General features: G+C 54.2%; 1 protein-coding gene across 1 annotated transcript in view; it reads right to left on the bottom strand.

Annotated features, from left to right (window-relative positions):
* Nucleotides 1–12791, bottom strand: part of TINAGL1 (tubulointerstitial nephritis antigen like 1) — a 32323-nt gene extending 19532 nt beyond the window's left edge. The window contains exons 1-4 of the mRNA XM_050932443.1: nucleotides 12653–12791; nucleotides 8811–9136; nucleotides 5876–5939; nucleotides 65–157 (exon numbers count right to left, since the gene is read on the bottom strand). Of these exons, the coding sequence (XP_050788400.1) occupies nucleotides 65–157; nucleotides 5876–5939; nucleotides 8811–9114 (461 nt within the window). The 5' untranslated portion in view covers nucleotides 9115–9136; nucleotides 12653–12791. The remainder of the gene's footprint in view (nucleotides 1–64; nucleotides 158–5875; nucleotides 5940–8810; nucleotides 9137–12652) is intronic.
* Nucleotides 12792–23292: the final 10501 nt, after the last annotated feature.

Raw genomic sequence — 23292 nt, 5'->3', positions numbered from 1 at the left:
ACCTTCAGGCTTTCGAAGGCCATGGCAATTCGTTCTCCCCGCCCTCCTGGCAAAGGGCTCTTACCCATAATTCCCTCTGTTGATGGCATCAATCATCTCGCCATCGATGAGGCAGGCATGCTGCTCGCAGTCCCACTTCCCGTTCCCGCTGCAGGTGCTGGGAAGAGAAGGAGATAAGAGAAGGGTCAGCCAGGGAAGCAGGTCCACTGGGGAACTGTGGGACAAGGCCTTGCCATCGGCGCAGGACGGAACCGCTACGTCTGCCAGCGCTAGAGATCTGTCGTGTGAGGCTGGGACCAGTCGTTCCCTCTCACTCACTCCCCAACGGCACCCAAAGCCACCTCACCCACTCACTGCCCACAGCACAAGTTGGGGGAGCTACCCTAGGTGGCAGCCAATACTGGATCTCGAGGGAAGCTGCATCCATTGTTGCTCCAGAGTTGTGATTCAGCTATCGGCCTCAGCTCCTGCACCTTCCCACAACCCACCAAGGACTCCCTCCAACCCCCAGCAGCCCATCTGCCTACGCTCTGCTCCGTTTGAAAGCCAGCACTTAAAGGGTTGGATGCTGCCTTCAGAGAAGCAACTAAACTCACTTCTCTGCACCTTTGGAGCCACGTGGGTCTTCAAAACTGAGCCAGAAAGCCCTTGAAATCAGTCCTTGGCATGAGACTGTGACCCGTTCCCCTGCTGGTCCCTGCTGGAGCTTGGAAGGGCAAAAGAGCATGGGATGAAAACTAATGAGGCTGAAAGTTAGTCAGGCTTTTGCAAACATCAATAAACTCTGGAGCTGGGGGAAGGTTCAGAGCAGCTATTGCTGCCTTTCCATTAGTTCAGCAACCCGTGTTAAAACCTGGGAACACGAGAGTCTGTACTAAACCTTCGGGGAAACCTAGCCAGCCCATGTCTGCATTACGGGTTCGGCAGTGACACAACGCTGTATCCCCATGGCACAGACAGCAGTGACAGAAGGGGTTTCTCCATCGTGGCAGGAACTCCTGCCTTCCCCTTCAAAGGCACCATTCTTCCATCGCCCTAGCTGCATCTACAGAGCTCCAGGGTGTGGGTTTTTCACACCCCTCCCTGACATAGTCACCCTGAAATCACTTCTCTGTGGAGACCAGGCCTGGGATGCATTAGAAGAGCTGGGGAGGAAAGGAAGAACAGGCCCTGCTCAGAGAGTTTCAGGCCAGAAGAAACCATCCTGATCATCTCTGACCTCCTGCATAGCACAGGCTAGAGAACCGAGTTGCCCACCAGCTCCTGCCGCAGGCTCAGAGCCTCTGGCTGAGTCACTGAAATCCTCAGATTCAACTGCAAGACTCCAAGGTACAGAGCAGCCACCACTGACTCTATGGTGTCAAGTATCAGAGGGGTAGCCGTGTTAGTCTGGATCTGTAAAAGCAGCAAAGAATCTTGCCCCTGGAAATTTCCACCACATGCATCTGAAGAAGTGGGTATTCACCCACGAAAGCTCATGCTCCAAAATGTCTGTTAGTCTATAAGGTGCCACAGGATTCTTTGCTGCTTTCACTGACTCTAGTTCAGCCCAGCAAGTGTCCTGTGCCCCACGGGGCAGGGGATCCGCGGGGCTGGAGGGGGGCTGCAGCTCTGGATCAGGGTGCAGCAGCAGAGCTGTGGCGTGCTGGCGGGTGGGAAGCATGAAGCAGGCCTCAGAGCCCCCTCACTCCCATAGGCACCAAACAAAACCCATCCCTCCCACCCCCCTACACACACCATTCCAGCACCTCCAGTCCCCTGGCACCCACGGGGAGCTCACACAAGCCTTCTCCAGCATTAACCAAGCTCCAAGCAATGCTTGGTATTTTCTCCAAGAGCCCCGCTGGTTTTTGCTCCTTTTCCAGCCCAGACAGGCTGCACTTCCTTTTAAGGCAAAGGAGCTGCCAGGCCAGGCTCTCCAAGGATAGCCAGAGCTGAGCTGGCAGAGCAGCACTGCAGACCCGGGCCCGGCCTTAACTCTTCCCTCCCCAGGACGCTGAGTGGGAGATCTCACCCTGCCTTCCTCCCAGCAGGGGATGACTGTCCCTCTGGGGGGCAGTGGATGTCCAGTGCTCCTGCAACCCTGCTGCCAGGCTCCCGCCGCTGGGTGCACGTAGGGTGACCAGATGTCCTGATTTTATAGGGACAGTCCCGAGTCTTTTTCTTATATAGGATCCTATTACCCCCCACCCCCGTCCCGATTTTTCACACTTGCTGTCTGGTCACCCTAGGTGAACGGGGCTGCATGGACAGTCTGGGCGGGCACCGCTGGGCAGATGGAGGCAGGTGTTGCACTGGGGTGTGGATAGCGACACTCTCCCGACCCCACCACACTGCAGAGGAGAGAGGGTGGGAACACAGCCGGGGTGGGGGAGAGGAGATATTCCCCCCCTCCCTCGGCAATGAAGGGAGGTGAAGAAAGGAGCTGGGGGAGGGGGTGACTGCTCCCTCCCACCCCACCCCTCCCCTCCCTTGGCCAAACAGTGATCCCCTCCCTGCATCCCACACCGGGCTCCCTGCACCAGCTGCCTGGACCGGTTCTGGGGCCAAATGAGTGCTAAACATGCAGGCTTCTGTATTCCAGCTGATGGCCGTGGGCCACCCCAGGGAGGTCAGGGGGTGGAGGTGGAGGGAGAAGGGAGCACTTGCTCCTTGGCTTCTCCCTCCCCACCAGCTGCCCAGGACCAATGGAGAGCTGTGTGCTCCTGCATCCTGCCCCCTGGCTCAAGGGAGCTCTCAGAAACCAGGTGGAGGGAGGGGACAGTTTATAACCTGCTAGAAACCATCAGTGGTTTGAAGAGTAACCAGCCATCCCTCCCAGGGCTCACAGGAGCCGCCCCTCCCTTCCCTGAGTCCCCAGGCAGCAGAGAGAAGCATGCTGGAAAGGCTGCCGGAAGGGTGTCAGCATCTGAGCCGGGCGACAGGGGCACAGGGCTGAATGTGACTGCCCAAGCCCCGGGCTGCTCCTCTCCCCTGGTCCTGGGGTACATGAATTCTGTCCCACCCTGACTCATCAGAAACTGGCTGCTCCTCTGCACTCGCCAGCACTGAAAGCAGTAGCCAGGGCCTCAGGACTCCTGGGTTCCATTCCTGGCTCTGACACTGACTTGCTGTGCAACCTGCCCTCCCTGAGCCTCAGTTTCCCATCTGAAATGGAGAAAAGCCTCCCGCTCCCTGGACTCTTGGGAGGAAGGGATCACTTCACCAATGACCCTTGTATTAAACTATTTCAGACCCTTGCACAGATGGGGCTATAGAAAAGCAAGACAGTCACATCCAATTAACCCTTCCCACCCCACTCCCCCCGAACGCGGCAGCCAGGTCCTGACAGCCCACGTGAGTCTAGGTGAGCCCACAGTCCAGCCGGGAGGAAAGCACATCACTGTTCAGTGGGGAAAGGGCTCACCTGAAACAGGAACAACCATGGTAGCCTCCCTGGGGCCAGGGGTGGCAGGCTCCTCTCTCAGGCCTAACATTCCTTGTGTGTGTTATAACCCTGGGGGACCTTCCCTCCCCTCTGCCGGGCGATCGCGCTGCTGCCTTGCGCCCGTGAGGCAATGGAAAAAGCCAGAATTCAAATTCCACAGCCTCCCAGATGCTTTCCAAGCCCTTCGCTCCCCCCTCCTTGCTGTTATTAACCCCTGGGGAGAGGGTCTCACCCCGCTGCAATCCACAGGGTGCAGACACTGCATCGCTCGCAGGCACTAAAACAAGGAGAAGAGCAGGCCCTGTTAAAAACGGTGGGGGAGGAGGGTTCGTGTGTAAGGTGCCCAGCAGTTCCATGGCACGAAGTAAACAGACGTTCGCACCTCTGCCTCCTAGACTCTAGGCTGCTCTGGGGGCTGGAGCGGCCCCTTGTGTAAGTTAGAGCAGCCCCTTACGGGTTGGCAACCATACCAGGTCACTGGTGGCCCTTCCCACCTGCCCTAGCATGCTGCTGTGCTGGAGGGTGGGAGGGGGAGCAGCAGGGGGCTCCTTATGGCTGGAGAGAGACCTAATGGCCTCTAACTCTGGGCCGATGCAGGGCTGGATCGACCTGGGGGGTCTAGAGGGGAGGACGGGGAGAGATAACTGAGTACGAGTAGCTGGGGGGTCACACAAGATGCAGATGCATCTGGAGTAAGAGCTGAAAGGGGAATTGCTTATTAAGTCCTACGTGGGGTCAGGACTGGGAATATTTTAGCATTAGGCATGTTCAGCCCGCAAAGGCCAAGCCCTGCTGGAAGACACTCCCCCTTCTGCAGGAAAGGCAGACGATTAATCTTGGGAACCTTCAGCCCTTATTAAAGTCCCCACCCTGGGAAGGGTCTGACCCCTGCGGCCCCAGGAGTTTGGGAACTGGTCAGGGAAGAGTTTGCTTCAACACTGAGTGCATCCCACCCCCGCATTCCTGCTGATAAAACACCAGCCAGAGTTGGCTCCTCAGACAGACAATTGTGGCGGGGGGTGGGGGGTGGAGGGGGTGGAGTGGGGGGGGAGGGGCGAGGGCGGGGCATTTCCAGAGATGCTCTGCTGTGATTGTCATACACTCGATATGCTCCCAACTCAATGCTGGGCTGCATGGTCTCAGACAGGTGCTGGCCTTGCGGGCAAGCTTCCTACCAGCTGATACAGGGTGCTGCACTAATGTCCGTATAAATCTGGAGCAGCTACACAAAAAATCAGTGGAGTCACTCCTGATTCACAGCAGTGTAACTCAGACAAGCATCCAGCCCATTATTAGCATGCAGGGATATCCCTGACCTACAGTAAGGCTCAGTTGGTATATTTAGCTCTGATGTTTTTATGCCTTCGTTTTCTGTATCCTGCCCCTTTAAATCTATAGGGATCCTGCTCTCTGTAGCGGTGGGCAGCCATTTTGTGCTCAGTTCAGCACAGACTGTTAGGCGACACATACTGCACATACTGCGCTCTCTCATAGACACTTCTTTTGTTCTCCGCTGTTCTCCTCATCTAAAATAAATGCCATTCGCACTTAAATCATCTGTTTGCTCTTTGCACATGGAGAGACATAACAGCCCAATCTGTCTTTCCCATCTCGATTTCTAGGATTCCAGAAATACTTTGGAAATGGTTGTAAAGATTGGAACGGCTCTCAGCAGGCCACTGAGAAAGGAGGTTTGAGGCAAACCATTGCCTGTGCCGGGGCTGCAGCCTGAGGGGTTTGACTAGATGACCTCTTGAGGTCCCTTCCAGAGCTACATTTCTAAGCCACAGTGAGGTTATCAGGGCAGAATTTGGTCTTGGTGACACCTCTGCAGGAAACAGTGATGAAGCCGAAACTGACCCAATCTGGGATTTCATCACCAATTTAACACTGGGCAAGTCGAAGGATTCGCTGTGGGTCATTAAACATGCAGGCCCAGTTTCCAGAACCCGCCCCCCAGGCTGCGTTATGGCTCTGCAGTGGAAATTCTGGGCAGCCTGTGCTGTTCCATTGCAGGCCCAGGGAAAAGCTGGCAGTTCCCAAGGAGACTGGCACCCAAATCTCAAAGCCAGCCAAATCCCCGTGGATTGGCATCAGAGAACGCTGGAATCTGTGGCGGGTCATGCCTCTGGCCCCACTCTCCTGCCAGTACAGATGGCCCCTGCAACACATTTTGGGATGCTCTATGCAGTCTCATTTTACAAGCGATGGGCCTCCCGCTGAGCACACTAGGACGCTATTCCACAGCCTTGTGAGATCTCTCTGTCAGGGCAGGAGTCAGAAATCTTGGGGAGGGGGTTCCGCTAAGGAACAATACATTTTGAATGGTTGAAAGAGAAACCTGAGTCATCTGACTTAGCTGACGGCAAACAGCTCATTAGCAGCTGAGGAAATAATTAGCAACGCTTGGCGACAGCAAGAACCCTGATCAGAAGCCAAAGCACTCACCAGAGGTTGCAGTTTTCTCTGTAGGTGGCTCCAGTTGGGTATTTCTGTCCACCACGATCACAACCTGGACAGGAGAAAGGTGAAGAACAGACCACAGTGAGGAACTTTTGAACAAGGGTGCACGAGACTATTTAGATCACGGCTACCACAAAGCTACTCCCCGTCCAGTCTGTGGGGATCTTTCCACTGAATTCAAAGGAACAGCACTAGGACCATAAGCCACACCACCAGCCCACGCAGAATAAGGAGCCGTGGTCACAGAGAGACTAAGTGAGTTGCTCAGGGTCAAATAGGGAGTCTGTGGCAGAGCAGGGAATTGATCCCAAGTGAGTACCCAAACCCTGGGCCACCCTTCCCAACTAATCCCTCCACCCATTTAGAATGGTTTGGGGTCTGCCTTGGAAATATTCTGTACCCCTCTGCATCACAGCCAATCTCAGACAGGTTTCCCAGGCCTACCTGAGCTGTACTCGGGGGGTACAGCTCTTCCTTCTCAGGACATGAAAGGGTTTAATTTGGTCTCATGGGAGGAGGAGCCAGGTCCTTCCAACTATCCTGGGGTCCAATAGGCTGTGCAGCTTCTGCTAGAACTGAACTGAACTGCCCTGCCAGCCTTTAGCTCACTCCTCCCCTTGCTGTCTCCCAGCCTGGAGCTGTGCAAAGGCACCTGGACAAAGTGCAATTGGAGACGGAGGGTGGGGGAGGTGACTTGTCACCCTCTGATTCATTGGCTCAGGGCATGTGCTGTGGTGCAGAGGAGGCTGTTTGTGCGGTTTTGGGTTCGGTGCCAGACAAGCGAAGCGTGTCCCAGATGTGACGCATGCCCTGCAACCGCTGATGTAAACATGCCCCAGGCTTTCCTCATTGCTCCCCACAGCTCAGTCACTGGGGTATCCAGGCTTTGCTCTCAGCTGCACAGGTGTAAATCCAGAATAACTCTGAATTCCCACCGGCATAACAGATCACAACCTGCCCCCCTGGCTTAGGGGTCGGCTTCCCACACTCCCAGCATGGGACCCTCATGTCCCAGCATGGCTGCTGCAGAGCCCATCCCCCCTCAGGCCAACCCCTCCGCAACTCCAAAAAGGGTTCACACTGGCCCCCTGATCAGGATGTCGTAAAGAGCGCCTGGTGGTTGTGCCACAACCGTGGGACCCTGCACTGGGGAGGGCAGGAGTCATTCCCAGAGAGCGGCGTTCACAGGATGAGATCATGCGAGAGACTCGCCGCCCACGCCCATGTGGATTGGAAACATTTCTGATAAGGGCCTGAGTTACAAACGTTTTATTCATCTTTATATGCCGGCTGGTTCCTCAATGGCTTCTTAGAAAGAGTTTTGTGACACGCATCTGAGGGAGGGACACGCAGCCCAGCGGATGCAGCCTCCCCAGCACGGCATGTCAGGGTTAACATGACAGAGAAACATACATGGCTCTGAGGGCCATGATCTTGACTGATCAGGTTCTGATCCCAGTGACAGCAGCATCAACACAAGGCCCTGAGCACTGGACCATGAAAGGTCCCATTTTCAAGCGTCGGGATGTAATGCATGGAACTGGCCAAACTCCAGCCTGGCTCCTTATCCTGGAATTCCCCTGGCAGGGTTGAAGCAGACATGAAAGTCTCCTTCATTCTCCCATCCCAGCTGGCTGGGCAGCGTTGCTAGGCGATAGCTGCCACATTTCAGCCCCGGGCAGCCCCATTTATCTACAGAGGGTCAGATTCTGTGTCCAGCTGCACCAGGCGACCTTCTGGAGTGAGTCCGTTGAAGACCAAAGTGTTATCTGGATTTACTCTGGCGTAACGGCACACAGAATACAGCCCACAGGGTGCCCTGTGCTTCAGGGCCTGCAGACAAAGGGTGCTAAGGAATGGTCACTGACTAATGTGGGCCAGATTCTCCACTGGTGGAAGTCACCAGGGCTCCAGGGCATTTACACTGATTTACACCAGCTGAGGCTCTGACTTTGTTCCTAGAAATGGAACTGGAATGTACTGGGCCAAATTCTGCTCTCTGTTACCCCCCAGGGCAAAGTCAGACTGGGCATTAGGAAGCCAAACCTCCATTGTCTCCAGAGGCATTTAAACCTCTTACGCCAGGACTGGGTTTGCCCAGGAGCAGGATCCGAGGTCTCCCTTCCCTGCCCATTGGTTTTCCAGCGCCTGACACCTCTGGGGTTATGACTCTTCGCTCAAGAGGCGGGCAGAGCTCTAGGAAAAGCTGCTGGCAGTGTCCCTCCTCCCCTCTGCAGCCCAGGGCCAGAGGAAAGCCGCTATGACACGTGTGAAGTGCACACATTCCCAGCCGCTGTCGAGCTGAGCTCTCGCAGCTGCCAAGGAAATGATCACATCTTAAGTGGGATCTGCGATAAGGGTGCTGGCGGGAGAGACCGATGACTGGCAATGTCCCCTGGGAAGGATCCAAAGGCAGCCCAATGCCAAGCAGATCAGCACGGGGCACAAGGAGATGTCTCCCCATGTCTGGGGATTTGACTCTGGGGTGGTCCCTTTATGGATGGGACAGGGGGGTGGCTGCTGGACAGCAGCCAAGTGGGCAGGAGAGGGAACAGAGGCCCTGTTGAGTGGAGTTGCTGTTGACTCCAAAGGAGAACAGAGAGGTGGTGGTCACTGAGGGCCAGGAAACCCTGAGATTGCAGGTTGAAATCCGTTCGATAGGTATCTGGGTGGCGAGGTGGGTCTCAGCCTAGTTCCTAGGGGACAGATTTGACCTACACAAACTCCACTGGAATGATTGGTCTATCATTGGCAGCCAGGCCTGGGGACTGAGTCATGGGGGTCGCTCTGGGGCAGAAGGATGGGCGGGAGCTGGGTGAATGTGAGGGATGGTGCTTGCATTGCTGCTGACTCCAGGTGAATATCCAGAGGCCCTGGGCCAGGCCAGAGCGAGCTGCTGGAGGGGGTCTTCCCCATCTACCTTTGAGCACAACCACAGGGGGCGGGATGCCCAGGCAGTACTCCCAGAAGTCAGGGCAGCAGTCAGAGACGGTGCGGTTGCAGAAGAGGTCGCAGTAGCAGATGGTATCCAGGTAGGGCACGGTGCAGGCATCGTCCCTGCCGGCGCAGCAGGCATCATTCCTCTCACAGTACGAGCCGCCGGCGTCACGGATCCCCCGCTCATGCAAGCCCGGTGCCAGCTCTCTGCGGGTCCGGGCCCTGTGGGCAGAGAGATCCTCTGCTGCCAACAGCCAGAGGGTCGGGAGAGTCCACAGCAGCCTCATCTCTGGGCCAACGTCCCTGGCTCTGCAGGGGAGAGAAGGATGGGACGTGAGGAAGGCAGGGTCCAGAGTGGACACAGGCATCTCCTGGCCCACGGCTTCATTCCTAGGGTTGGGCTAAGGGCTCAGAGGGGAGAAGCGAGAAGCTGCCAGGAACGTATCGGAGCGTGTTCCTGCTTAATCCCCTCAGACTGGAGAAAGAAAGCAAGAACTTACCAGTGCAGCCAGCACGGCCTTCGTCTCCAGCGCCGGGCAGGTCAGGGCAGCCTCTGAAAGGGGGTGGGAGCGGCCTGGCCTGCACCACACATACTGCCTCAGCATTGCTGTTACCAGGGCATGGGGTGGGGACCAGTCTCGGGGCCCTGTCTGATCACAGCTTGCTGAGCTCCATGCAGCAGCTCACATGCACTCGGGGGGTTCAGTTCTAAAGGGAGGGGGCTGCCAGGCATGTGGCTGGGCATGTCCTTCCCTGACCCCTACCCCCGTCCTGCCCCCCGTATGCACTGGCCTGCACTACACGGACCAAGGCTTTCTCGTACACTCCTCTGCAGTGACGCAGGCTCAGAGCAGAATCGGGCCCTACATGCCAATGCTTTGCCCTGCACCGCCCCATGGACTCCAGTGGTGCAAGCAAGGGGGAAGTCTGGTCCTCTGTGTGGCATTTGTGTGGGGCTGGGGCCAGAGGGGCCCAATCTTGCATCTGGAATCCCCCCTCTCCTGGACTCATCCAGCGCTCCTGTTCTGGTGGCCTGCCTGCACTAGGGCGTTTTGCCCCAATGTAACGCCGGGGCCCAATCCTCCAACACACGGACCTCGTGCAGGCACGTCCACCAGTGCAGAGTGGCTGGGAATCGACACCTCCGTGAGAGGCAGTGTCTCACGCTCACTCTGCACGCCTGTAAGTGACAGCACAAGGGACTGGACGCTGGAGACGCAGGCCTTCAGCTGCTGCACTGGGGTAAAGGCTGAGATGTGCCCAGCGCAAGCCTCTTTCCACGTGGCAGCACCCGAGCTACACGAGCGCTTTGCATGGGCATTGCTGCACCATTGCAGCCCCTGCCCGCAGTGACCCAGGCGTCGACAAAAGACTTGGCGCTGGTTTAGTTAAATGGGTGCGAGCTCCTGGGGGGATGCTCTGAATTTGGTGGAAGAGCAGCTTATTCCTGTCCATCTCTGGGACTTATCTGCCCCCCCCCATCACTCAGCTCCTCACAATCTTTAATGGATTTATCCCAACTCCCTGTGAGGCAGGACAGCGCTATGGGGAAACTGAGGCACAAAGCGACTAAGTGATTTGTTCAAGTACACCTACGAGGTCTGTGGCAGAGCAGGGACTTGAACCCAGGTCTCTTACAGCCTAGCCTCTTGCCCTAACCACTGGATCTTCCTACCCCTTAATCCTGCGGCTAAACTCAAAAAAGCCTGGTTGTAACTGAAATCATTGTCCACATGCTCGTGCACCAGGTCACTTAAACCAGTTTAAAAATCGCCCCTTTTGTTAAACCAGTGCAGCGAGCCCTTCAGACAAGCCCTTAGCCTACCGACATCTCTGCAATTGCGGGCCAGGCTACACCAAAAACAGAGGCTGTTATTTCTGTGTGAGTCTGTGCCCGGAACATGCTGGTTTCGGATTCAGAGTGTCTCGTTTCACAGTAGCTTGAGTCTTTTTTTTTAAAGCTTAAAACATTAAAAACTAAACAACTCAGGATCAATCAGATTTAGGCTCCGAAGTCACTTGGGCACTTTTGAAACTGTTGTCCTTCAACTCACTCAAAATTATGATGTTTTTAATCTGAGACCACAGCATCCAGCCCCCGTTTGCACCAGCATTGCCAAAGCGGAGGATTAAATCAATTTTGTTCTTTCAGTGGCCGCTTGAGGGTGGACCCGGCCCAAGGGTGGCATCTACCCGCCCACCAAGAGTGAAAATAATTGGAAGTGTGTGTGTCTTTTTGCCCTGCAATGCACCATCCCAGGGACCTTCCCTTCAGCTCTTCCCCTCACACCAATCCCTGCCCAGAGGTTTTATTCGTCTTCCTCCCAGTATTGTTCAGGGACATGTCAGAACAGAGCTTTCCTCTCTCCGTCTCTTTGATCTGCAAGGGCCAGTATGGTATCCCAGACTGCAGGACTGAACTCACTGCAGGGCAGAATTGAGGGGCACCGGCTGAGCTGCGGCAGCAGGGGGCTGTGGGAATAGCAGAGCATTGCAGGACAGGACTGAGGGGAAAGCAGCAGAACTATGAAGGGGAAATTAGTCCAGTACGGCTCCAACCTGCATTCAATCCTTCCCTCTCTTTCATATTCACTTGGGTTATAGCAGCCTTGCCTGTAACTCCCTGGCCTGGCCTTCTGATAGGGAGTTTGAATGTGCAGCTGAATGACCAGTGCTGTGATCTAGGACTCATACAATGTGATGAGTTTCCAGGGCTCAGCAGCTAACTTAGGCGGGGAAGGGGAGGGGAACGAAGGTCAAAAGACAGCAAAGGAATTTCAATCTATCTTTGCCAACCCCTGTGCTTACTGCAAGGTAAGCAAGCTGCCTTCATTTTGTTAGCTTAACCCTCTGACCTAGGTCTGGGACATCCTGGAAACAAGCAGCATGGGGCATAAATCCCGGAGCAGCAAAGCTGAAGTGGGCTCAGGAAAATGCTTGGAATCTGGTGGTATTTAAACTCCCGCATACAGTAGCATTGCGGGGCGACTGTACAACACCCAGAGGTGGCTGCATTTCACTGCTGGGCAAGTGTTCCCCCGGCAGCATTGCTGTGTGACTCTAAAACAGCCGTTAGGTCCCACCCCGGAGGATGCTGCATTTCAGTATTGGGCGAAGTCATCCCTGCAAATGCGGGGCCAAATCTGGATCCCGTTCCCGTGCCTGCAACCCTGCTGAAGTCAAGTAGGAGGTGTAACATGAGGGCAGATCTTGCCCCCGGTCTGTAAAGCATGGTGCATATCCCCTGGTGGGAAAGAAAGCCTGCAAAAAGGGGAAATCGGCTCCCCTCGGCAGCGCAGCAAGGAAACGCTAGCGGAATTCTGCTTTCCAGCACCAGCCCAAACACACCCTGCTGCCTTCAGAGCTTAGCAGCTGGCTGCTTCCTCCCGGCTGCACCTCTGTTACACACACCAGGGATAAGCTGTCCCAGTCCCTCCCAGTAAAAGTCCTCCCCTCCAACCTTCCCACTACACACAACCCCCATGGATAGTGCATCTCCCCAGGAAGGTATGAAATATTTGCAAGGCCTCCCAACGTTCACCCCAGCTAAGCCAGCCCCTCTGGGCTGGGACCGGCTGGCAGCTGATCCTGCTGGACTGCAACCAGCTTCGAACCTAACTCAGAAGCTGAATCCAGGTCTTCAAGAAACAAAACCATGTCTCTCCCGTTCCCCTAAAGCAGTGAGAAATCCGTGAAGCTGATTCCTTCCCTCCCCTCTGGCTGCTCCATGCAGAAATCGGCCGCCCACAGCTCCAGCAAAACCCACAGGGAGGAGGCAAAGCCCACTAGAGCCCAGCTCCCTGCCAGGAAAGAAGAAGGTTTTACCTGAACCGTGCTTGTCCCAGCACAGCAGCAGTCTGGACTCTCCAGCAAAAGCCCTGTCGTCCCCCTGCAGGACAGAAATCCTACCACAGGCAGAGCAGTGGAGCCACTCCTCTGGGCCTGGCTGTCTCGCACACACTGGTGCAAAGGGGCCCGGGCACTCCTTATGAAGCACCCGCCTTCCCACCTCCACTCCTCCGCTGTCAGCCAGCCTCCCCTGGCTGCAGTGTTCACAGGGCTCCACATTCCCGGCCAAGGGATGGGGTTTCGGGGAGCTCACTGACACTTCAGCTTGGTTTAAGGGATGGTAGCTGCGCAGGGAGATTTATGTCCCAATCCCAGCACTCTTTCTTCCCCTCTTCACACCCCAATTAACCCTCGCCAACACCGACACAGAGCAATCGCCAGAACGGATCAGAACCACGCTTCATCTAGCCCAGCGGCAGCCTGCATGAGAACCAACCCCAAACGGTGCACCCCCTCCGTACCAAGCACATTCCCCGAAAGCTACACTGCCCTGCCATATCGCAATACCCTGGCACCCAAAATAACGCCCCAGGGCGCGACTGTGCTGCAGCTTGTTCCTAGACAATACATAGGGTTGGCAGAATTTCGATGGCTAATGTAGGTGTTTATTTTTAGGCATTTTTCCTCTTTTTATTGATTTAAATTTCCATAGTCATGCGAAATTATGGAGGGGCTCAGACAATTAGTGAACGGCTCCAAATGTGAAAGCTTTAAAAACTGCTCAGACACAAATGGTCAGGATCACACGCCAAAATACACCCAGCAAATGCCCCAAAAGCGACAAATCCTCCCTGGTTTTACTGTTCAGTCACTGGTCCTTTTATAACAAGCCTAGGTCAGACGTCTACATGGCGGGATCAGGACTCTAGCAGCATTTCTCCGACTGTAACAGTCTGTAGATTTTGATATTATTTATCAGTCTGGGTGTGGGCAGTGAAATCAACGTTTATCGACATTTACCAGGAAAAATCAAATCCCGCCAAGCCTAAGGATCCTGCAGTGATCCCAGGATACGTCTGCGCTCTGGGCGCTACCAGGGGACTGCTGCACATACACTGCAGTAGCCCCCAGAGCGCAGACACTTCCTATATTGACAGAAGGTTTTTCCAATCAATGTAAATAATCCACACCTCTCCTGAGCCGTGGTAGCAAGAATACACATTTTTTATGCCTCAAGTGATGCAAATAGGCCGATCAAGATTGTAAAGTGTAGACCAGGGCCTGGTTAAGAAAGAAGCCACTTGTGAGAAGGAGCAAGGCGCCTTCTACCAGTGTAAACACATTGCCTGCACTGGGATTACTTCTGATTTGCACTAGCGTATGTGAGTAGGACCAGGAGGGCTGAAGTGGTACTTCATGTCCAGACTGCTTGGGACATCAATCAACAGAGTAGAGGGAGCAGCCTCCATCTGTCCAGCTACATCCCAGGCTCCCAAATGCATCAACAACCGAACAGGGTGTCCCCACTTGTATAGGGCCCCTGCAAAGAAGGGTGTAGTCCAGTCCCCAAGTGGGGACACAGCCATGTTTAGTTGTTAGAGCCGGGGACTGGAAATCCAGATGTCTAAGTTCTATGTCTCTGCCACTGACTCACTGCGTCACCTTGGGCAAGTCACTTCCTTGCTCTGTGGCTCAGTTTCCCCTCCGTTGTGAAACAGGGATATTGTATTTATTTACCCACCTTGGTAAAACACTCCAAGACCCCCAGATGAAACAGACCGGGAAGCAGACCACCTGGCCTAGAAGAGATGTCAGGGCATGTGAGCGACAAAGTGACCTGCCCTTAACGAGACACCGCTCATGATTAGAGCGAGTAGCGCCTATTGCTCTTGTCAGGCTGAGGGGTGTGAGTTGAGCGTGGGCGCTCAGGTCAGAGGGGATATGGAAGGTAGGGCTCATGCATTTTAAATTCTTCCAGCTGCTTGCTGTAAATTACATGGACTGATTTTCAGACCAGCTCAGATCCTGCTGAGGCTCCACATAAGGGGGCAGATTTTCAGGAACATTCAGTACATTGGGAGCGAAGAACCTTTGAAAATCTGGCTCCTAGTGTCCCTTAGGCTCAGATATCAGCAGGTAACTTCCTCCCTTACGTGTGCCTTCAGCATCTTTCACTAGACCACCCTTACAGACTGTTAATCCATGGCCCCTGCTAAGCAGCAGGCGATCGCCAAGGCAGCTGTGAATGGTCCCCATTCGCTCCCAGCCTCTTAGCCTGTGTCCAAGGATAAAAGGCATAATGGCAGCAGGTGTTAACTAACATGCTAGAACAGGCCAGTGTAGACAAGGCTTTGTAGTGGTCAAGTGAGAGTTTAGGGGGCAGCCTAGGGTTTTCCTCAACTAGCTAACGTGTTGAAACTACAACCTAGGATCTTAGGACTTAGGAGACCTGGGTTTCAGTCCCACCTCTGCCACAAGCCTGCTGGGTGACCTTGGGCAAGTCACGCCTCTCTCTGTGCCACAGTTTTCCCCATCTGTAAAATGAGGATAATGATATTGACCACCTTGATCAAGGGCTTAGAGATCTATGGAGGAAAAGCACTATATGAGAGTTAGGTATTGTTATCAGCACATGTTAAAATCACTCCTGCATCCCCACTGGCTTGCTCCCTAGTAACACATTGCCCTTGGCCCCCCTGAGGGGTATGGGGTGGAGGACTGCTAGATCCAATAACAGCCCATCCCCCCAAGGATCCAGAAAGCTGTGGTTCTGAGGCAGGGATTCCTCTCGACCCCAGCTCGCCTGCCTGCCTGCTGCAGCCACTTTGCCACCATCCCCCTACCTGGCTGCTTTCAGTGCCAGTCTCGGGTTGCAAGGTTCAGGGGAGTGCGTGCGTAACGCAAGGGCACTGCTTGTCTGAATCATATTCCATCGTAATAGAATTAACTGCAGCGAGAGGGAACTTGACCTTAGAAATAAACTCCGTCCTTGAGGCGGGGATGGAATGCGGCTGGCTCTGAAAGTGAGGGACTCAAAGAACTAGTTGGAACCAGGCACAGTGCGGGCAGGAACCATGCTGGCTTCCAGAAGTTAATGCTGCCAATGCACCAATCCCGACCTGCAACCCCTGCTATTCCAATCCTGGACTCCCCCAACACAGCTCAGCCGATGTACCCCAACCCTGACCTGCAGCAGCCCCTGCTAGTTCAGTTCCAGCATATCATGGGCATACCCTGCCCCTTGTGCTATGAAAGGAACTCAGATCTGCTGGTGCAGGGCCAATATTGGGAAGCTCATCCCAATGGCAAGGTGGCCCAGCTCCTTCGCAACCCTGGCCTCTAGATGCCAAAGGCTCATGCATTAAATCCCCCGGTTTAGCAACTTTTGGGCATGGGTGGGACATCACAGAGGGGCGGTGCACTGCTATCTTAGCCTTCCGTGACCGCAGCTGCTGGGTTTCACTTTCAGTGATAATTGCTGAAGGCAAGGAAGCCAGTGGGTTCAGTCTGGCTGAGTCTGGCCTGGAGGTGATGCAAGCTACGGAGATGTGCAGATTAGTTCTACTTGTGTCTTTATGTGACCCTTCTGCCAGGTGCAGCCAGCAGCTACAAGGGCCGGGTTCAGTGTCTAGGGGTTCCTTTTGAACAATACAACACAAACATGGCTCAGGCACCCACCCAGTGACCTGGGACAATTCCCTAGTCGCAAGCACAGAGTCTGAGTGTAGCAAAAACTTTTAATTAAAGAAGGGAAGTAACTCAGCATTAATTTGGGAAAACACCACAACCAGGGTTCATAAACACAAACCATGAGCAAAAGACCCATCCCAAGTAAGTTGAGCAGTGTCCTTTTCCTCTCAGGGTCCTAAGTCCAGCAACCCAAAAGTCCCTTTAACGTGTCCATCCCTTCTCTGTACCCCACTCACAGTTGCTGTCCTTGGCCCGGGCAGCACCAAACTTCAGAGGATCATCCACAGAGTTCACCTCCCACCCTGTATGGAAGAGTAAGGAGGCACCTTACACACTGCACAAGACTCTGCTCTAGCCCTCTTCACCAGCCCCACTGCTAGCCACTTACCACATCTCTCCATCGGTCCCCCTGCTAACGACCTACCAGGACACCTTCAGGACCTCTTACCCCTCTCTCAGCTCACTGGGCTTTGAAACCCATGTCCCAGGCCTAGCAAGTGCCATTCAGTTGAGGGTGAGTCCCTCCACTGGGGTATGCCAGGTACAGTTCTGCTGTCCTCGGTTCACACACAGATAACAACCCTTTATAACTCCTGCCCCAATAACAAGGAGACTGGGGATCCAACCCCAGCCACAACTGATCATTTGGGCAAGCAATCCCATCATGCTGAGCACCTAGGCAGGGTGGGTGTGCCCATGCAAACAAGAGCAGCTTCTGAACTCTTTTTCCACAGCTCACCGCTAGATATCAGGGGAGAGCTCCTTCAGACTCTGCTTACACTGCCATCACACCTGTCCTCACCATGGTAATTGAACCCCTCATGAAACCTTAGTAGCGCCTTGTTGGAACGCTGTTGTCAGCCTATGAACTTCGCAGCCACAGGAGACCCTGAGGTATGGCCCCATACAAGTAATCCTACATACACCTCCCTAGACACATCTCTCCCACAGGGCACCCATCATACCATCAGCCACAATGCATTGCTGTTTGCACTCTGTGCTCCGTTTGCATTTCGGACATTCAGACCAGGACCTATTTTGAATTTGGAATTCCTGTCAGTTTTGGGGGGTGGGGGGCCATCTCTACAAAATCCCAGGGGGCTCCCCCACTTCCCAGTGGTGATGTAATAGCAAAGGCAGTGTGGGGTTCACTGAGCTGCACCCAGCAGGTACTGGAGCTGCAGGGTAAAGTCCAGGGCTGCCCGGGGGCAGGGCAAGTGGGTCAATTTGCCCCAGACCCTGCAGGGCCCACACGAGAATATAATATTCTGTACTATTGTAACTTTCTTTTATGGAAGGGGCCCCCAAAATTGCTTTGCTCCAGCCCCCTGAATCCTCTAGGCAGCCCTGGTAAAGTCAGAGTAGAACACAAGACTGTTCCACTCACAAAACCTGCTGGGGTCTCTTGATGGCACACCCTGACAGGAAAGCTAACCCACCTTTGACAGAGCCAATGAAAAAAGCTGGCCACGTGATGCAAAAGCCCCTAGGCTGTGAATTGGGACAGCCTCACTGCCAGTTCACAACCTTGAGCGACACACACCGGATCTCGTGTGCACCGCGATGCAACTTCATTTTGCTGGGCGTGTAGCAGCTGCGTCACTGCAGGGCGCTTTAGGGAATAAAATGCTACAAGAGAGGGGCTGGGGGTAGGCGTCAGCTTCTGAAACCACCAATGCTGAGAGGTTATGCTGGGGTGAGTGGAGGGGACACACACACCACTGAGGAGCGAGCCTCATGCCCCTTGCAGGGGGACTCCCTTACTCTCAAATAAATGCAGCGTCTAAAAGGGGCGGGGACTCAGGATTCAGCCCCCTCCTGCACCTGCTACGCACCCCTCTCCATGACAGCACTCGCTGGAGGCCTCCTTCAGATGGCTGGTCTCCGATGAGCTCTGAAAGGAGATGCGGGGGTGCGGGGTGCAAGGAGCCCACTCCGGCCTGGATGATAATCAGCTGTGCTGGGTTTCTTGGTACAGAGACCAGACTCCCCTGCAGCCCTGTCTCTCATCCACTCAGGACCCCTCCTGCCTGCCCTGCACTTGGGCTGACCCCCTCTCGCACCCCCAGGAGCCATCACACAACCGCCAAGTCACTGGAGCGGCTGCCCCAGCCTGCGCCGTGGGGCAGCTGTTGTACAACGGGCCATTCACCCTTCACGGGGGGTGTTGCTGTGGAATAAAGAAGGTGACGTGAAACTGAGACCACAGAGGCCCTCTGTAAAGATCAGGGGTGACCCAAGGGTCCCCGAGACGGCAAGGGAAGCAAAAAGACGAGGCTGAATCATCCCGTGCCAATGTCTCCTCCACCCAGTGAGTTTGCAAAATGCCACGCTGAGTCACACCGGCATGCGGGGGGCACAATGCCCTGTCAGCTGGTGTGTGGGTCAGCCAAGGCCTGTAGGCTGGATGAGAACAAGCTACACTCAGTACCCCAGTGTGTCACTTCCGGGGGACACTGAACGAGACTGTCAGCCCTCCAGCACAAGGCAGCTGGGTCAGAGGCCCAGCGGCTCCGGTGAGCTGGGTGGACACGGTCTGTGTTTGGAGCTGGTGACGGAATGGCTGGGTAGCGAGTGGTCTGGGGGAGTTTAGCGGCAGGGTGACTAGGGCCATTTCCAGGCATTGCTCTTTGCTGCTGCTGGGAGGGGCCTGGGATAAGAAGGAGATGAATGAATGGTAGACAAGCCTACAGGATGGAAAAGATGGCTGAGACCAAAATAATAACAATAATAATAATACCAGCTTCTCCATTTTCTCACCATCCTGCCCTGCTGAACCCTGTAATGAACACTCAGTTGTCCACGTGCCACGGCTGATGGGAGGAACAAATCTAGAGTCTTATTGGGGATCCCAACCTGTGACTAAAGCACTGGACTGGGACTCAGGACATCTGGGTTCAACCTTGTGTCGGCCACTGACTCCCTGCGTAAGCTTGGCCAACTCGCTGTTGGCCAGATTTTCAAAAGCAGCTCCCACTCTTCCCTGGCCTCCTCATTTAGATGCCGACAGGGCAACGGCTGGACGTGGAGCCCTTTAGAAAATCTGGCCCTTAAATGTCTCTGTGCCTCCATTTCCCCTTGTGTAAAAGGGGCATAATAACCGTTCCCTGCCTCATGGGGATATGGGGGAAAGGGACAGAGGGTGAACGCTTGGGAGGTACTCAGGTACTACAGTGGTGGGGGCCCTCGGTGGGCTAAGCAGCTGGCAGACATGCCCAGGCCAGTTCAGACCTGAGAGGCCCACTCCCGTGCCCTGAGCTAAAGACAGCTGGCTCCTCGGAGGAACTGCTGTTAGACAACGTGTAATTAACCTGCAAAGTGTGCTGCTACGGGAGATTAGAAAGGCAAAGGCTCCAGAAAGGACCAGGGCTTTAGCTGACTAGCGGAGGGGTTGACAACAGGGGGTGCAACGACCCCAGAAATGGATTTTTAGCTGGCTACCGGTGGAGCCGGTTACTATTATACTGGTGAAAGAGGTTCCCAGGAATTATCTTCAACACACAGCAGTTTATTGAGAAGGAATTACACAAGCTGTAAAGGGTTATATTAAGCACATAACTTCTACGTTAGACATTAAGAGCTAGACATTTTTTAACAAGCTGTGTTTTTTTACAAACATACACAAATGGGTCCTGCGCTAGCCTCACGCAGTTTCTGCCTGGCAAACAGAGAAGGTGGCTACCAATTTTATAGGCGGTGGCTTCTCTCCTTGTTAGTTTTTTTAGTTTTTTTAAACCCTCTGTTCTGTTTTGGATTCCCACGAAGCAAGGCCTTGGTCACCTTCTGACCCCTCTTGTTTACAATCCTCCTTGAGCCCACAGAGCAGGGTTCCAACCACAGTAACTCCAACCACAGTAATTTACTTTGCTTGATTTTTATAGATTTTTTTAAAAGGAGTTACGTGTCTTAAAAGCCTGCCCAGTGGGTGTGTGGTTACTAATTTTTACTTGATTCGTGTTTTAGAAGGGGCTGGTGTGTGTTTGTGTGGTACTGAACGAAGATCACCCTACGTTTACTCACTTATTAATTATCCATCCAATGAAGTGGGCTGTAGCCCACGAAAGTTATGCCCAGATACATTTGTTAGTTTCTAAGGGTACTTCCAGACTACTCGCCGCATCAGCGGGTAGTGATCGATCTATCGGGGAGCAATATATTGTGTCTAGATGTGATATATCGATCCCCGAACGCGCTCCCATCAACTCTGGAACTCCACCAGGGTGAGAGGCGGAAGTGAAGTTGACAGGGGAGCCGCGGCGTCAAACCCACACCATGAGGAAGGGAGGTAAGTCGAAATAAGATACGTCGACTTCAGCTACGCTATTCCCATAGCTGAAGTTGCGTATCTTACATTGTTCCCCCACCTCAGTGTAGACCAGCCCAAAGGTGCCACAAGGACTCCTGTTCTTTTTGCGGATACAGACCACGGCTGCTACTCTGAAACCTGTTATTAATTATTCGCTCGCTCTCTCTGCGTGACGCCCTTGCTGTAAGGCTATAACCAGGTCAACCTGTGCTCCATGCTGGAACTTTATACATGTGATAGTTACTTTTGCATGGGTCCCTATTTGCTGACCGATAGGTCCAATACCAATCGTACACACAGACTTTGCCAGTTCTTTATTGACTTTGCTTCTGCTTAAGGAGAACCTGCTCCTAGGATCCTCTGCAGCCATGTTTAAGGTATGTCAGGTTATGCTCACACCAGCCATTCAGTATGGCCACACTAATATGGCATTATCCCAACAGGAGGTACCTGCAATGATGCCAGCTCTGGGAAAACGTACATGAAAGACCACACCATGGGCATGCTTCAGGGCAGAAGCAGATCGCCCTATGCGGGCAGGAGGAAACGGCCTGCTCCTGGGACAGTATTGCACAATGAGGTGCCTCGTGGGAATGTCAGCCCTTTCTCTGCAGCGGCATGCTAGGTACCAGGTTAGATGGGCCTGCAGTCTGTTCGTGCCTCGGTGTGCTTTTGGGCTGTGCGTATAAAGGCGTCTCCACCCTGGGAGGAAGTTGCATGCTTCGTATCAGGAGCATGAGCTCAACAGTCCTGTGTCATTCACTTGCCCAGTCCTGCTTGCATGTGACAGCACACAGGCCCAGATCTGCAAAGATATTGAGACGCTTAACTCTCGCTGATTTCAGGATCTTGGCCTTAGCGCTTATACAGGCATGTCTCAGTCACAGATCTCCAAGTGCTTTACAAAGGACAGGACAGTGACATGAGGGAAACTGAGGTACAGAGCAGCGATGTGACTTCTCTGAGGTCGCACGGTCAGTCAGTCGCACAGCCAGGAGCAGGCCACTGGAATTGCCACCTGGATCAGACCAGTGGGTCCATCCAGCCCTGATGAGGATCCCCTGGAGTTAGAGGATATTGTGCCCTCCAGGGAAGTTTCCTCCTGACCTTCTGAATTAGAGATTAGTTCATGCCCTGAAGCATGAAGGTGTAGATCCCTTCCCAAACTCCTGGCTATTTTTTTTAACCCTCAATCTCGTGACGCTCAGCTACATAACTGGCCAGTCCCACCGGGGAATCCTGCTAAACTCTTAGCCCCAAATAAGTCCTGACACACAGCTCTGGGCTCAACCCACTCCCAGATTTAGGCACAGCCCTGCCTGCCTGAGGCAGCCACTCCAGGCAGACTGCCCTGCAGGAGCTGGGCAGGGTTGAGTCCCTGTGTTTGAGAGGGGACCTGCTCAGCCACGGGCCAGACAGGGCCCAGTGGGATGCAGCACAACCGCCCAGGGCTGACCTTGGCCCACTGTGCTTTCCTGCACCACAGCAGCTCCTTGAAGTGACTGCCTGTGATGAGCACTTCCCGGTCCCTCTCTGCTGCACCGGCAATGGCCCAGGACACAGCTCAGGGAAGGGATGGGGTGATACTGATGGGATGTGCCACAGGAAGGCATGGCAGGCTAGGTCGAGACCCGCAGGCTCCACTGCGCATACTTTCTCCATGACAAGGAAGGGATGGGAATCCATGGTGAGTCATGTCTTTCCAGGCGCCCCTGGGGAGCCAGAGCAGTCCCTGACTCCAAGGACACCCCTGGCTTTGTTTTATTTTAACCCTTTCATTGCTGCTGGGCTGAACCCCATGGTGGTTCCCTGTCTGACATCGGTTGGGGGGATGTGGGGGTGCGTGTGGGAGATCATCCGGCACACAGGGGGTTAAACAGTTTTAACAAGGAATTTTCCTTGGCTGGCCAAGTCGGATTTATAGTCTCCAGACTCAGGACGTTCCCAAAGCCTGTTACCAGAATAGCTCTAGGGTCAGCGCCTTCCCCCAGTGACCGAGGCTTCGCTTCCAGAATTCCCCATTTTCCCGAGACCCGCAATCTGGAGTTCCCTGTCCGGTTCTCAACAGGAGCGAACAGGAGCCATTTGATCCACACTCACACATCCCATTGCAATAACAGCCTTGCCTTCAGAAAGCCACATTCATCCACTGACTCACTGGATCGGCTCATTTCATCCACCACTGAAATGCAGCCACCTCTGGGGTGGAAGGTAGCAGCTGTTTCACAGCATACAGCATGGCTGTGTTACAGGCCAGGAAAGGAAAGGAAGAAGAATTGAACTGAATTGAAACAGCAGGACACTGGGACATGGACGCAGTTATCCTGGTGAGACGTGACTTGGGACCTTAACAGTCACACACGCTCAGGATCTTTGTTTTCCTTCTCATTCGAAAGGCAACACCTCTGGTAACACAGCGCCACCACACTGGGGCATTGCAGCAATAGTGACTCCGAGGGCAGAGCGCCTCCCACTGAATCACCAATACCACTGCCTCCGTCGGCGTGTTGCAGAAAGTGTTACCTGGCGTTTATAGCAAATGCCAGCTGGGACGCAGCAGGCTCGCGATTCGGCCCCTGTGTGTGCTGGGGGTGGACAGGTTAATGACTCCTGCAGAAGAGGCCGGGTGCTGGAGTTTCTGCTGAAGAAAGTTGAGGCATCTCCAAAGTATTTTGGCTCT

The sequence above is a fragment of the Gopherus flavomarginatus genome, chromosome 22 (genome assembly GCF_025201925.1).
Source record: "Gopherus flavomarginatus isolate rGopFla2 chromosome 22, rGopFla2.mat.asm, whole genome shotgun sequence".
NCBI classification, from domain to species: Eukaryota; Metazoa; Chordata; order Testudines; family Testudinidae; genus Gopherus; species Gopherus flavomarginatus.
This window is presented reverse-complemented; position numbering and strand designations above follow the sequence as displayed.